Consider the following 15,644-nt stretch of genomic DNA (forward strand, 5'->3'; position numbering starts at 1 on the left):
ACTGTGTTGAAATAAGTAATGTTTATTTTGTCACTTTTTTGCATTAATTGCCTACTGAGAATTAGGTATTTTTAACAGTGGTTGGCTTTTTATATGTAGTAGAGGCAAATCAATCAGGTGATTTTTTTCCATCTTTTTCTACTGTCCAACTTCTATAGCTCAAGTTTCAGCTATTAAGCAGAAGATACGTAGAAATATCCAAATCCTTTACCTGAGAGCTGATCCTCACCATTTTGGGATAGATGCATCAGAGTCCCTTGGAGAAATGTGTCTTCTCCAGAAACCTGTCAGTAGAGACTTTAAATTGAAGGACACTTCTTATCCTGAAAAGGATTTCCTCAATCTATCTGGAGTTAGACAAAAAGATCTAGACAGAGTTAGAAGAAAGAGCCATACAAAGTTATTTGCTTTTACAAGAGTTTATTTAGTAATTGTTCCAAGAATCTAGAGGACCTTTACTTTAAGTAATAAGGTTAGTACAAAGAGGTTTGCAACATGTGTGAACAGGCAGAAGATGGACAAGATCTGAAACCCTGGGGTTATGAAGACATGGTAATAACAGGTGCTGTTGCAAAGAGCTTACAGTTTGAAACGTAACAAGTAACAGGCAAGTGAGGTAAACTATTGAGTTGAGAGAGGAAAATAGGTTAAGAAAAATAAATAGCATCCTTTATCCTGAACTCTAATGAATACAGATTGGAGCAAGCTCCTTAGAAGTGACCTTTTCCAGGTCTGTCTCAGTGAATTCTTTATTCATATATATATATATATATATATATATATACTTCTAAGACAGTATTACTGGCTTCAGCTTCTAAGCATATACTTCTAGCTGATGTGTTTAAGATTATAAATGGAATCAGAAAAATCACAGAAAAAGAAAATTGTCAAAATTATTTTAGCTGCTTTGAACACATTACTCCCCCCTTTAAAAAAAAGTTCTGAAAAGAAAGTATATTAAGCCAGCTTAATTACCCTTTAGATCTTGCTAGAAATCACAAAATAAAAATAATAGGCTGCACTCATCCTGAGGGCATACAATAGAAAAGTCATACGTTTGACCTACTATTAGTGTTTAGATATGCTCCCAAAGGAACAGGTTTTATTTCTTTAAAGAAAACACAGGATTGTTGTGGTACATATCATACACCCCTGGGCCCTGAACTGTAAGAAATTAGCTTTTCCAGCATGAGAGCTGGGTAGTAAGAAGTGATGTGGATAGATAATGTTTCTGGATAGAGCAGATGCAAAGCAGCGTGCCCATGATATTGAACATGGTATTCCTGATACTGAACAGATGCCATGTTCCTTTGGTACTGCCTAGAACTTTGTAAGAACCATGGCTGGTTCTCTCTGCAGATTAAAATGTGTTCTGAGGCTAAACTTTGAGAACATGCAGCCTGACAGGTGAGCATCTTCAGGCATTGGCATCATCGAGCTAAAGGTACCACCATTTCTGTTAAGCCCAGTGGAGTGTAATAATAAATTCATGTCACAAGATGGAGCTTCAAGCCAGCTGTAATGGCATCTCCACACACTCATGGCATGGCTTTTGTTTTTGTTTTAAATAGGAGCAGCAATTTCATAGCATATTTTAAATTTATTTTAAGAAATACACAGTATCCAATCAATTAGATTAATTACGATGAAGGATTTATGGAATGAAATTATAAGAATGTACTTCCCTGAATACATTCACACTAAGGATATAAAGAAAAAGCAATTTAAAAGCATTTGCGGTGAACAATGGATGGACCAGCTTCATCATATTCCTGTTTGCTGATCCACATCTGCTGGAAAGTAGAGAGGGAAGCAAGGATAGAGCCTCCAATCCAGACCGAGTACTTGCGTTCAGGAGGAGCAATGATCTGTTTAAGAAATATAACATTAAGTACGACTGTCTACTATGAATAAAATGCATTTTTATACAAAAATACTAAAGCAGTGATCTGTGATATTAAAAAACACTGCACCTATGTGCTAGTGCTATCCATTGCTGCAAGCAGCAAAGTTTAGAATTGGTTATATAAATCTATACCCTCAAATTCTCTGCCTGACTCAACCCTCAGTGCCCCCTGTCCCTGGTGCACTCATGTAGTCCTGAGCATATATGAGAAAAGGGGAGATAATTGCTCTGGAAACATAATGACAGTCTAGGTGGGCTTGAAAAAAATCAATGACCTATGGAGCACTCCTTTTGGTATAGCTGATAAAATGTTTGTAAAGGAAAAAACAGAAGACTTAAAGCAGCAGAACAAAGATTAATTTGTCAGGGTCTCTTTCAAACTTGTAATCCGAAGACAAAACCAGCATTTCCTCTCTTCCACATCCATCAGACTAGAAGGGCTGAAGAAGCTCACATAGAGCCCCAGAGGAACATTTATATTCCTGTATATTTATATGCTGTTCTTTGGCCACATTAGGACATTTGACTGAAATCAGCATGAACAAGGAAATGAGAGAAAGCTCTCTTTTTCCCGCACCAAAGTTACCAGTTTGTGATTATTTGCTAGGTACTCCAGATGTGATTCAGAATGTGTTAAAAGCACTCACTTTGTAAGGTGTTGCATGTTTCATTAGATCTTTGAGGACTTTGTAAATGCCAGCTCATATAATCTACAAAGATTGCACCATACATACCTTGATCTTCATGGTGCTAGGAGCCAGGGCAGTTATTTCCTTCTGCATCCTGTCTGCAATTCCCGGGTACATTGTGGTGCCTCCAGACAGCACATTGTTGGCATAAAGATCCTTTCTGATGTCTATGTCACATTTCATGATGCTGTTGTAAGTGGTTTCATGAATGCCAGCAGACTCCATGCCTGGGGAAGGTACAGAAGAACAATGAGGAAGCAACTCCATACAGAGACTTAAAATTGTTAATGCAGAACTGATATGCTGTTTAGTGATTCTTTGGAGGACATCAGTCTCAGAGCTTTGGAAATCTGGAAAGTCATTTTGCAGTTGCCTAAATTATTTGCTTAAGAGTTCCTTCATGTACAGTCCTCCTCTCCCCCTTACACACAAGTCCTCCTAAAAAAGAAAGTTGGGGGTGTGGAATAGCAAAGTTTCCAATAGCCTTCTGCAGGCAATCTCAATTGTCCTAAGAATTCCTTATATGGTCTTGGAATAATTTGTTCTCTTTTTTTTCCTTTTTTTTTTCTTTTCAAATTAAGTCAACTCAGAGACAGAACAGTCAAAATATGTCCTAATACCTCTAGGCATGCAACTGCTTTATCTCTGAGTTGAAATTCTGCCTATTGGCAGAACTGACTCTGGATTTCTGTGTGACCTAGTTGCAAATCTGCCTTCATGGATGTTGATTAGCATGGCATCATCTTGACTTTGCTCCGAAAAGGCAATGAACCATGGATTCAGGATTTGGAGCAGTCTTTTGGAAAAATAAAAGTAGGTCTTGCTGCCTGCATGCCCCTCCCACCTCTTCCCACTCCTGGCAAGCACATTCAAACATACAAAATGATACAGGCCCAATGCCAGAAGGCAGGAATAAACATTGTGGGTTTATTTTGGGAAAGCATTTTGGCTAATTGTTTAATGTGAAGTTCTTCCCACCACATTAATAGACCTGTTCTAAAAGATTGTTTTATAATGGGTGCTGGGACACATGCATAGCTGTGGGTGAGTTAGTAATGGAGCACAAGCAAAAGGAAATTTCTGTACAGTTTCCCAAGGCAGAGCAGCCACTAAACTCACCAATGAAAGAAGGCTGGAAGAGCGTCTCTGGGCACCGAAAGCGTTCATTCCCAATGGTGATCACCTGACCATCAGGAAGCTCGTAGCTTTTTTCCAGAGACGAGGAAGATGCAGCAGTGGCCATCTCATTTTCAAAGTCCAGGGCCACGTAACAGAGCTTTTCCTTGATGTCACGGACAATTTCACGCTCCGCTGTAAGGAGGATTCAATCTTTAAAATGGCATACAGGAAGGACCCAGACATGTTGACTACTTGTTCCCTTTCACCCTCCAACACCCTCCCCCTATTTTAAACAAACCCTCTGCTAGCTTTTCAAGGGGCTTTCATGTTGGAGACCTTCCCATGCCTATTCAACTGCAGAACCACTGAACAAGGCTCTGTTTCGGCGTGTCCTTACCGGTGGTGACGAAGGAGTAGCCGCGCTCCGTCAGGATTTTCATGAGGTAGTCGGTGAGGTCGCGGCCAGCCAGGTCCAGGCGCATGATGGCGTGTGGCAGGGCGTAGCCCTCGTAGATGGGCACGTTGTGGGTGACGCCGTCCCCAGAGTCAAGCACGATCCCTTTGGGAGGGTAACACACGGATCATCGCCATCCTCCCCACGGAACCATTGCAAACACCTGTGCCACGTTCCCCTGGGGCTTACCTGTGGTACGTCCAGAGGCATAGAGGGACAGAACGGCTTGAATAGCTACATACATGGCTGGCACGTTGAACGTCTCAAACATGATCTGAAATGCAATTAAAATAATTGTCTTTACACTAGAGGGTATAGCTTAGTTGAAGCAATTTACTGAAAGAGAGGTAGAATGCAAGATGTTGATATTTCTCTATGCTTGGTAAAAGCAAGAAAGGAAAATACAAAATCTAAATCCAAAAATATTTGTCCTGTAAGGTATCTCCCTGTATTTGGCCTATATTTTTATTATATTAATATAGCCTCATGCACATATCAAAGATAATTTTGTAATAGGCCTGGGCATAAAAATAAATTAAGATTACAAAGTTTGGACAGACTGGAGATAGTCAGATACAGTGATTTTCTAAACTATATGTAATAATATGTAAATATGACAGGTGGTGGCTGTGTGCTTTCCATCTCCCACAACTGAGAGAGACAGACTGCTGGACAGCACGACTGACTGGAAGGATGACATTCACATCCTGCTGAATGAAAAGGTTGGACAATTCCATAGCTTTACTGTGGCTCACCTGTGTCATTTTCTCACGGTTGGCTTTGGGATTCAGGGGTGCTTCAGTCAGCAGAGTTGGGTGCTCCTCAGGTGCAACCCGGAGCTCGTTATAGAAAGAATGGTGCCAGATCTGAGGATAGTGAGAGAAGCCAAGAGAAATAAAGAAAACCATCAGTCAGCAGCTCAGCATCACTTCCAGACACGTGCTGAGATCCAGCACTCTGCTTCAGCCCTAGATACAGGCTGGTGATGTTTGTCATGCAGTTGTTCTTACTGCCTCCACAGAGACTACCAGAACAACTGTAGAAAGAAAAGCACTATCCTCAGGCTGCAGTAATATATGACTTACTTTAAGGACACATAAGGAAAATGAATATAGTACTCTTACAAGAGAAAAGACAGCACAGGACACACTTGGTTCCAGCAATGCTATTTCAATAATGACTGAAAGGGAAACAGTTCCAAAACAACTCAGAGAACATACACAGAGTTCAACAGATAATGGGTCTCTTGACAGTTTCCTCTTTTGGTTTGTACAGGCCAGCCCAAGAAGTCAAGAAAAGAAATGAAGATAAATAGTTTGTGAGGCTGAAAGTCAACTTGTGTTTATCACCTCCACATTACTTGTTCCTACAATTTGTAAAAATTTGAGGCCAAATGAGGCAGTGGGGAGGTTAATACACTGATAAGAGGTAAAACAACCAGAGATTTCAGTCTGAAGGCCAAGAAGTCTTTCCTAAGCTTGTTTTCAAGCTGGTGGTCATTGAGGACTGGTTGATATGTTTGGCATCTAAAAGATTTTGCTTTCAAGCAAATTCTACAATACTGAGAGTCAAGTGCTGGGTGACTCCACACACTTCCAGTGTGTTGGGTTGTCCAGACCGTTCCAAATAACAAGTTTTTCCTTTAACCATACTGGGTAGCATGACACTTTCATCTAAAATTTAGTAGATATTCTGCAAATATTTGGTTCAAATAGTTCAGTTTACCAGTAGTACACATTGACTCCTCAAAGCTGAAATACCTTCTCCATGTCGTCCCAGTTTGTAATGATGCCGTGCTCTATGGGGTATTTCAGGGTCAGGATTCCTCTCTTGCTTTGAGCCTCATCACCCACATAGCTGTCTTTTTGACCCATACCAACCATCACACCCTATAAAATAATACAAATTGTGTTAGTCTCTCAGAGAATAGTGTCATAAAGTAGGCCGAACATCAGCTGTGAAACAAATCCAGTTGCCATTATACTAGTTACAACATAGTTTACTAATACTAGCAAATGGAGTATTATGTGTTGCTCTTAAATTGCCAGTATTAAATGTTTCATTATTAAATCTCTGGAGTTCATATTTCCACTACAGTTGAGTTGGTTTATGTTTCTTATTATTTAGAGATGAACAGTCTGCTAAATGATAATAAAGTGGAGTAAAAGCAGAAGGTGATATTGTGCCATCTAAGGGTCAAGATTGAGTGATACACAATTTACATTCCCCAAAGCTTCAGTTTCAACATTTTTTAATCCTCTATTTGAATGCCATAATACTGTGATTAGGGATGGACAAAATAAATCTACTGTGTGGACCTCTTTACAGATATTTTCATGGATCCAGTAGAAATTATTAAAGGACCAGAAGAGGGAAACTATTCTGGATATACACTAGACTTTATGTTAAAATCAGAAATAATGAAAGAAAAATAGAATATAGTAGGATCCTTTAAGTGCATAATACTCCTATCAGAAATTAGTCATTAGAGAATTCAAACCTTGGCATCTCTAAATCCATGTCTTAAAAACAGGCATCCCAGATTTGCAATTTTTAATGGAACGATCCATCCTAAATGATCAGGAAAGAAAGGTTCTAGAAATCTGTGTTTGTTTCCCCTGTAACTATATGGCTTGGTTTTGAGCAATTATTATCATTTCCACTAGCTACAGATGATGGCATTTGCATGCACTTTTCAAATTATGGTAATTCCTAGAGGAATCAATTAGCCCTCCAGTCCTAGTTTCTGCATTGAAAGGCAGGTATTTCTGCAATCCTGGAGAACTTTAAATGAATTTGCTGGGTATATAAAGTCTTCATCTTGCAAAGAGCTTGCCTCTTTCCACCAGGGCCTTGGATGACATAGAAGCAATTAGGTGGATCTGTTAATTACTTGGATTAGTTTGTTGTGACCTAGACAAGCTGCTCTAATTCATGCTTATGGTGATCTGTCTCATAAACTCTCTATAATTAACAGCTTAGATAATAAATGTGTTCTGCAAACTATTAAAATATAGTGGAGGGCATCATATACTCAAATGTAAACCTTGAAGCTAAGGAAACTCAGCTCTTAGACAGGTACCCATTTCTGGTACAGCTTAATGAATAAAGCCAGAAAGGTTAGGAGAAAGCCAAATGAAAACTTCTGCTTCCTCCTTTAGTCTTCCGCACATCACCTATTATCGGCTTTAAGAGCAGTCAGAATTTACAGATCTTCCTGTGTGGGGCTTATTTGGATTTTGGGTTGAGTTTCTTTAACCTAGTTTTACTCACCAAGTTCTCTGGGTGATTCAAAATTAAAGGGCAGGGAAAAGATGGCATAGAAGGGAGTGAAAAAATTTAAAAGGATTCCTTTACAAGGCATGAGACCTCCCTTGATTCAGGGGAGTGTGCTGCTGGACTCATTTTGCCTGGAAATACTGTGTTACACAGATGACCCCAGGCTGGACTGGCCCCAGACACAGATGGCCCTGGCTGAAGGGCTGGGGACAGGGCAGCAAAGCCTTCTACAAGCCCAGTAAGGAACAACCAAAAAGTAGTTCATCACCTGGTGCCTGGGACGACCCACAATGGAGGGGAAAACTGCTCTTGGAGCATCGTCTCCAGCAAAGCCGGCTTTACAGAGCCCCGAGCCATTGTCACAGACAAGGGCAGTGCTGTCCTCTTCCTCACACATCTTCTACAGCAGTGCCCGTGGCCTTCCAGACAGAAAAGAGCCCTGTGAAAACAGCAGGGAAGAATTAATCACGGTCAAGTAGCAGAGCCACCCTGGCCACCAGAACCTGCAAGGAGGGGAACGGCCCTGGCTGGGAATCACAAGGACTGCAGGGCTTCCTTCTGAAAGCATGAGAGCTGGGTGCACTGGATGCCTGGGTGCACTAGAGATTATCCAGGGAATTCCAGAGGAGACTTCCAGCCCTGAGGCACAGGCAGAGAGATCAGGGAGCAGCAAATGTTTATCTAAATTTGGTCTCAGAAATCCATGGCTGGGGGAGGGAGATAAAAGAGAACGCTGGACTGACAGCTGCAAAAACAAAGATTAATTTGCATTGAATTCAGCACAACTTCTCCTGCTTTTCTATCAGCCTGACAAAATCCTGACACTTGTGGGTAGCTGTTAAAAGGTAAGAGCACTTCAACTTCCCATTCTAGTCTTGGGCTTCCCAAAAACTAGCTATATTAAATGCTAGGCATGTACCAGGGGTGTTTTCCTGATGCAGATATTAATCCACTGATGAAAATGGCCAATTAAGTTTACATTTGACCTTTTAAAAAGGTAGAAATTTTTCAAATAAAAAAGGGAAAAAAAAGAAGCAAGTCTTATCCAGTTCTCCCCTATTCAGTTAGAAAAATAAACCCACCTTCAAAATTAAGTCAGAGACAGTATGTGTTTTAAAAACAGGCCATAACATCTATCATTATTTCAAAGCAGCTAATAAACTACATTTGTAGAGTGACAGAACAATTTATGTTGGCTCCTTGGCTCAGTAAAAAGAAACTGTTTTCTTCCTCTGGCAACAGGAAGATAATATGAGTAATAAAAATGCTTTGAAGGCTTTGTATTGAAGTCAATTACAGAAACAAGCACTGAATACCAGGACTCAAGAAGAACTATTTGCTCACAATTTATAGTGTGGTAGGGAATCACTTGGCCTGCTCCAAGCCTGGGCTTCCATGCAGAGTTCAACAAATTGCAGTGTGTTAGCAGCTAAGGGAGACAGCTGTCATCCACGGACCAGCTGGCTCCACATGCAGCCTCCAAAACCTTCTGCTGCAGGAATACTGGAAGTGCAGGCAGAAATGAGAATGGGGTCAGCAAGAGCCATGGCCAATGAGCAAGGGAGGCCACAATCTGTTAAACCTCTGCAGTGGATGGAACAGGCACAGGCAGTTTTCCCAAATGCCTCATTTGAGATCTTCTGCCTCTCCCCAGCCAGGCAGCCACGAGACATTGCTGCAGCCCTGCTCCTGCAGGCTGTGTGGGCAGAGTTCCCAGGAGCTCCTAGGATAGGGAAATCCTAACTTTGTATTCCAGATATTTTATCATTATAACTGTGGAAGGAAAGTAAGTTGCAATTTTTTAATTTAATAAACTCCTCAGGCTCTTTATATTAAAATGTTTACTGAATGGAGTACAACTGTTATCTAACATGAATGAACAGGCTGGTTTGGACAAACCATTTCCTAATTAGGAAATATGCTTTTCAGCCGTCTGTTTTTGGAACAGCGTTTGAGGTCAGGGGGGTTGCTCAAACCAATGCAGCTCGTGCAATGCCAAAAATCACTTGGGGGAGGGAAGAAGGGGGCAGGAGAGGCTACATTTCTGAGCTTAGTGGACTCTAAATGAAAACCATATTTAGTAATAAAGCACAAAAAGTTGAAAAATCAGACAGAGGGCTCTGCTACCAACCAACGAGTTACAGCTCAGGACTGCCATGGCAGGCAGTAGCAAGATCTTAGAGCAAATGTCACTGAGTGCTGTGGAAGAAAGGAAATTTTTCTCCCAATAAACAGTCTTTAGCCTCTTTCTTCTCCCCATTTTACATGCAAATATAATCAATCACCTCCCCAACCTCCACAATAAATTATAAAGAGAACTCCAGCTCCACAAGTGCTGCATGTAGCCTGTTTGTTAATGAATGTTTGGCATTTTACAGAACAGTAGTTTCATATGCATAGAAACAAGGATGAATACACATGCATCCTCAATTTATCCTATTAGACACTGCTGATTTGCATACTTCCAGCTCTTCCTGCAGTCACATTCCACAAAACACTCTTTCACCTCACACTTGATTTAAAGCACTAAAGCAAATCTCCTAAGAAATACTGCTGCACACCCCACCAGGAACTCTGTCCCAAACTAACACCCCAATGTCACACGGGCTCATTTAAACCAGAGTATATCTGCAATTCCAGCAGTGGCATTACACAAACTATTTCTTTATACAGATGCTAAAGTGCTGGTAGAATCAGTTAAATTATTAGAGCAGAACTTTTCCTTTCAGAATATAAAGACAGCTCAGTATAGATACTACAAGCATTTTTTCAACTTAATTCTAATAAGTCTTTTAAGCAAATTGCAGCACAGCAGTACATCCTCCTGAACAGCTTCCACTTGACATTATTTAATTGAAATCCTCCAGCAACCTGTAAATCATGCATTGGTTCCGTGCCACTTACCCTGACAGCGCTTGGCTGAGGATGGCTGCTCTGGGGTGGTACACTCTGTATCTGAAACCCCAGAGGTTTTATAGCCCCTTCAGCTCTTCTCCTCCCACCAGCCTCCCAAACAAGGAGCAGAGACAGACAGAGACAGAGCTGAAGTCTCTAACAAAACCATATAGGGACCTTAATACAAAAAACTCTAATCTGGGTGGCCACAGGCCCTGGGTCTCTTCCACTGCATTCCAGTGTAGAGCTCATGAAACAGGAGGAGACTTTCAGCTGTGTAAGATAAACACTTTTAAACTTCAGGAGAGTTGCTAAAATCCAGAGAGAGTGTGCCCACAGTAGACATTCTCTGGCAGGAGGATCATGTGTTCCAACAAGAGAGGTCCAGGACTCCACAGTAACATCCAAGAAGCAGAATGAGAAATTGGAAGAGCAGTCATTTATAACAGGGAAAGTCTTTTTAAACAAGCACCTTGCTGTCACTGCAGATTTTGATAAAAAAAAAGAATAAATCTTTTTGGCCAGCTACACAGCTGCTCAATTTTTCTACAAAGTCTCTTTAAAAGCTTACAATCTTGCTTGTATAAGAAATATTGCCCACAGGCTCAAGGGTAGTAAAAAAAGTACTGGTTGTTGTACAAGATTCACAGAGAAGTCCTTGAAGGTTATGAAAATGTTCAGTTAAAAGATTGTTGTGATCCTCTCTGCTCTGTGATGGGTTAGAATCCATTCTGTTTCTGTGAAAGTTTATTTTCCAGCTCCAGGCTCTGCAGGCCAAATTTGCCCAAGGGCTGCTCCACTGATGCCCACAAATCTGGACTGGGAGAAATTCACATCACAAATTGTTCATAATAAAGTTGTTGAATTTTATAACCCCAGATATCTTTTTCATTGAACACACTTTTAGCAAACAAAGGAACAGTTCTCACTGTACAAGTTATTTTCAGCACAGGCCTGGAATTCTACAGCTGTAGCCAACTGTTGTACGGACAGATTAATTCTGGTGAAGCGGCCCTTTCTCAGCCAACAATGTTTTGTCATTATGCTTGTACAACAGACAAGAAACAGCATCTCTTAACTCCAATATTGAAACTTACAAATTCAAAAGTTCTCCAAGAACACAAGCCAAGAGAGATGTGATGATCCAAGCAGATCCTTGCTTTGCAAGTCTTGTTACAACAGGGAGAGGCACCAGGCCTTTGTTATGGAGTGCTTGCTGCCTGAGTAGCTTTCATGCAAGAAAACCTCCCATAAAACCACAGGGAATTTTTTTTGATGTAAAAATGTAAGGAATAAGCTACTAGCAGAGATAGTAAATAGGCAGAATTATGGATTGAACACCAAAAGGAATTTAACTTTTAAGGAAAGGAACTTCTAAGGAATGTAACTGCTTTGGAGAGTCAGAAACAGAAGCTAGCAAGTGCTGGAACGTGAGCCATGCAAAAGCTATTTGTTATTTCACTTCCATCACCAGGGCAAAAGACAGAGATACTAAAAAGAAAAAAAAAAAGGGGAAGAAAAAGAAAAAGGGGAAGAAAAAGGGAAAGAAAATTAAAATACCCATTGTGGTAAGCAACCCAAAACTGAGGATCTTAACAGGCCCTTTTTTTGCACATCTCCAGCTGACATTCAAAGGACAGCCAAAACCAAATTCTTAGTTTTTAAACAACACTCAACAACATAGCTGAGAAAACTTGCATACCTCATACAGAACATATGGTATTAGATCAGGGAACCTTGGTCAAGGGGAAGGGGAATTTCACAGTGCAGAACCCTTCAATGCAATATCATGTCTGATTTCAATACAAACACCAATTACCTTCTAGATTAGAAGAAACACACTCCAAGGTTTTCAGAAACATCATCCTTGAATACCTAGACTGGGACAAAGATTCAAAAAGAATCCTAAATTTCTGCCTTACTGAGCAGAAGTTCACAATCCCAAAAAAACTTGGTGGTGATTGCTCTGTGGCAAGTACAGCACAAGTGAGACTGCAGAGCCAAGTAAACAAGCTGGCACATCACCCAAGCAGAGCTGGCACATCATCCACACTGCTCCCTGGCACAGTCAGAAATACAGGCAAGAGTTTTCTACCTCTGTGAACATAAAGGAGACAGTGGCCACGCAGATACCAGAGACTGGACCTCAGTTAAGCTCCACCATGATTCCTGTAACCTTATCCTAGTGCAATTACTGCTGGTGGCAGTGGTGGCAGGAGCAGCCCTTGGCTGCATTCAGGAATGGTTATCTGGGTGGGGATCACACATCACCCTCCCTGCCATGGGCACAGGGGATTTCCGGGTGCTCACGAAAAAGACAGAGCTGACAGATACAGAGTCTCACTCAGAGCAGGCAGGTGTTGACATGGGGATACAGAGTAAACACCAGTTCTTTGGAAGGGGCTGCCCTATGGGGGATATTAGTTAGAGGCAGGCACAGGCAGGCTCGAAGAGGCTGACTGAGCAGTAGAGAATGAATTCACAGCAAGAGCACAGGGAAAATGCAGAGGTGCTGCCCAGCCACACAATCAAGAGCAGTGCTCAGCAGGCAGCTTTGTCTCTGCAGTAGGACACTGGAAAATGCCAGGGCAGGAAGGAAGGAAGGCAAACAGGTGAACTATACAAGGAAATTAGGTCAGTCCAGCTCCAGGGACATAATAGAATAAAAGAATTTCTTTTCTTTTTAGTGGCTCCATGCTGAAGTTATGATAACGAAAATATTTCTATACATAAAAGCTCATGTGAAAAAAATGGCATTAGTAGGTTACACCTTTCTTCTCAGTAACTTAGGTCATTGCCAGAGGGGCAAAGGGGAGAGGGAAGAATGAACTCGGCATGAGACATGAATGAGAACCTAAAAAGGATTGCATAGAAAAAGTCTGAGAATCAAGCCTAGATGCTGGGGATCAAACCTCTGAACCCTCCTCTGCAGCTCTGGGCAAATAAGAGCTCATCTGAAATATATCTATATGTATGGAGTGGGGCTTTGGGTTTTTGGTTTTTCAAGGAAAAGAACAAAACACCATTCCTGAAAGTAGTTTAGCTTTTCCACTGGAGGCCACTTCCAACACCAGCTTCTGCTGCCTTTCTGTCCTTATCCCACTCATTTGTACAGAAACTGCACAGCAGAATTTGCCTGGTGTGTCCCAAGAAGAGCCCCAAGGTTCTTCTTCCCTCTTTATTTCCATAGCCAAAACCTGTGGTTTTTATTTAACTCCCCCGAGAACTTCTCAGGTCTTCCATGCTAAACCCTTTTGCAGTCTGCACCACAAGAGTATGTCTGGAGTACAATTACAGAAAGAAAAAGAAGAGGAAAAATTAATTTTGTCCCTCTCTCCAGAATCTTTTCCCCTGATCTCTTAATAGAGATCCCAGCAAAGCTCCAATGCACATTGGGTACTCTCCTGTTGATTTCCAGCATCTTTCCATGTAGCAGTGGAAATTCAGCTACACCTTCCTTAAGCTCCTTCTTTTCAGTAACTGTGGATTGCACACAAAGTGTGCCTGGGACTCCAGAGCAGCAGGGGCTGCAGATCCCCCCATCCCAAGGAAATGGGCTCCTGCTGGCCCCAAGAGTGCCAGCTCAGAGGCTCAGCACCAGTGGGTAGATGCCATACTTTTATGGTAAAGCAGGACAAAAGCTGCAGACTTATCCCAGTCTATAGAAGAATGTGAATAAAGTAATCTCTTTGCTTTACTTTATAAGGGAAAACAACTTCTGAGATGTGTGTGGAGACTTTCCTGCCTCCATCCAATTGGCTGTTTAGGAATGAGGCTCTGCTAAATATGTCTCTGGCTCCCTTTTATTTGGGGATTCCTTTCATCTTCGTAACATTAGCAGAATCTCTAAATGTTTTGGTTTGTCTGGCTTCAGGCCCTCTCCTCTATCTCATTGATAGGCTTTACACATCCCCACCCCCTATTTTGAGAACGACAGGAATAAATAAGCTTTAGGGAGCAGAAAGTCACTCTAATAACCTGTTTCATTGCAGCTGTCACACAGTAAGCATCTGTAAAGAGTCAGATTAACCATAAACTGTCAGGCCCATAGATTAGCTTTCTCTGTGATTGTCAGACTCCTGCACTGGTCCCTTTCTAATAAGTAAGACAAAATTGCTCTGATCATCTTCATGCATGGCAGTTTTAAACTTTCAAAATTCGGAAAATAGTTTTGCTTGTGCTCTTCAAGAGCTACAGGAGACAGTGTTTGCCATCTGGGCCTCTTAAGTAGGCTGATAAAGAATGTTAATTCACAACCTTCCTTCATCTTCTTAACAAGGTATCTTCCTCTGGTAATGTGGTAAAATTATCCTTCATTCAAAATCAAAGGAACACGTTCAAAGCAAAAATGAGATAATGTCTCCCCCATCATCCTTCTTAGATAAATAAACAGCACATCAGCACAAGTCCTGCTGGGTCAGGCTGATATCCACATAGCTCAGTATCCTGTGTCTGAGATTTCCTGAGAGCAGATGCTTGGGAAGAAATGGGACACCTACACTTCCTATATCCTCTCTCCTTCCTTATGTAAAGCAGAAGGATTTCTTGAGACAGGCATATGTACCCATATCCACATGCATAATGGATTAATAGATGCAGATATATTTCAAATTTTCCCTCCATAAATTTGACTAGTTTAAATACATAGTTCTGAATGCCCTTCAATTTTTTTTAGTAGAAATAAAGACTGCATTTTGTCTGCAAGGCATCTCCTGTAGCTCACAATTTAACTGGTATAGACAACCCTAATGTTACAAGGAAAGCAACAAATATATCAGAAAGATATTCAAAGCAACGCTGTGTGTACAAGAGCTGCAAATCCAGCAGAGATGCTGGGTCAGCCCTCAGGCCAGTGGCCAGGGCAGAGCTCTGCCCCACGGTATGCAAACTCTGAGCAGCCCCTCAGCAGCTGGGTCACAGCTGGTACTGGCACAATTGCCCAAAATCACACTGCAGGTAAGGCCTCACAATAATGTTACACTGGAACATCTCTCAAGAGCCAGATTCCCGTGATGATTAGAACCTCTGCAGCAACAAGCTATCCCAACTTGTCAAAATGTAAATGACATCTTCCCACCCTGCCACTGTGGCAAACAAGTGCTGTACTTCCAGGGAAGTCACCCTACACAGCCTGTGTGGGACAGCGAGGGCCAGGGGCCCTTCCTCCACAAACTTCCCAGACTCAACAAGGTCACTGCTTTCACTAGCACATTTAATAATTTGCAGTAGTGCCAGAGTTTCACTTTTTGGCTCTAGATGATGCAAATTGTGGAGTCACTCACCACAAGTGCCACCAAGGTGG

General features: G+C 41.5%; 1 protein-coding gene across 2 annotated transcripts; it reads right to left on the reverse strand.

The window, feature by feature from the left end:
- Positions 1-2: 2 nt before the first annotated feature.
- On the reverse strand, positions 3-15,644 carry ACTA2 (actin alpha 2, smooth muscle). 2 transcript variants are annotated; one of them, XM_074544964.1, is made up of 9 exons: positions 15,625-15,644; positions 7,716-7,886; positions 5,929-6,057; positions 4,924-5,034; positions 4,358-4,442; positions 4,112-4,273; positions 3,715-3,906; positions 2,641-2,822; positions 3-1,868 (listed from the first exon to the last, which is right to left on the reverse strand). In XM_074544964.1, exons 2-9 carry the CDS (start codon positions 7,842-7,844, stop codon positions 1,725-1,727), a joined length of 1,134 nt encoding a protein of 377 aa, XP_074401065.1. In that variant the 5' UTR covers positions 7,845-7,886; positions 15,625-15,644; the 3' UTR covers positions 3-1,724. The 2 variants fall into 2 exon arrangements, with proteins under 2 accessions (XP_074401065.1, XP_005481298.1); XM_005481241.3 differs by lacking the exon at positions 15,625-15,644 and adding an exon at positions 10,352-10,501.

The sequence above is a fragment of the Zonotrichia albicollis genome, chromosome 7 (assembly GCF_047830755.1).
Source record: "Zonotrichia albicollis isolate bZonAlb1 chromosome 7, bZonAlb1.hap1, whole genome shotgun sequence".
Taxonomy (NCBI): Eukaryota; Metazoa; Chordata; class Aves; order Passeriformes; family Passerellidae; genus Zonotrichia; species Zonotrichia albicollis.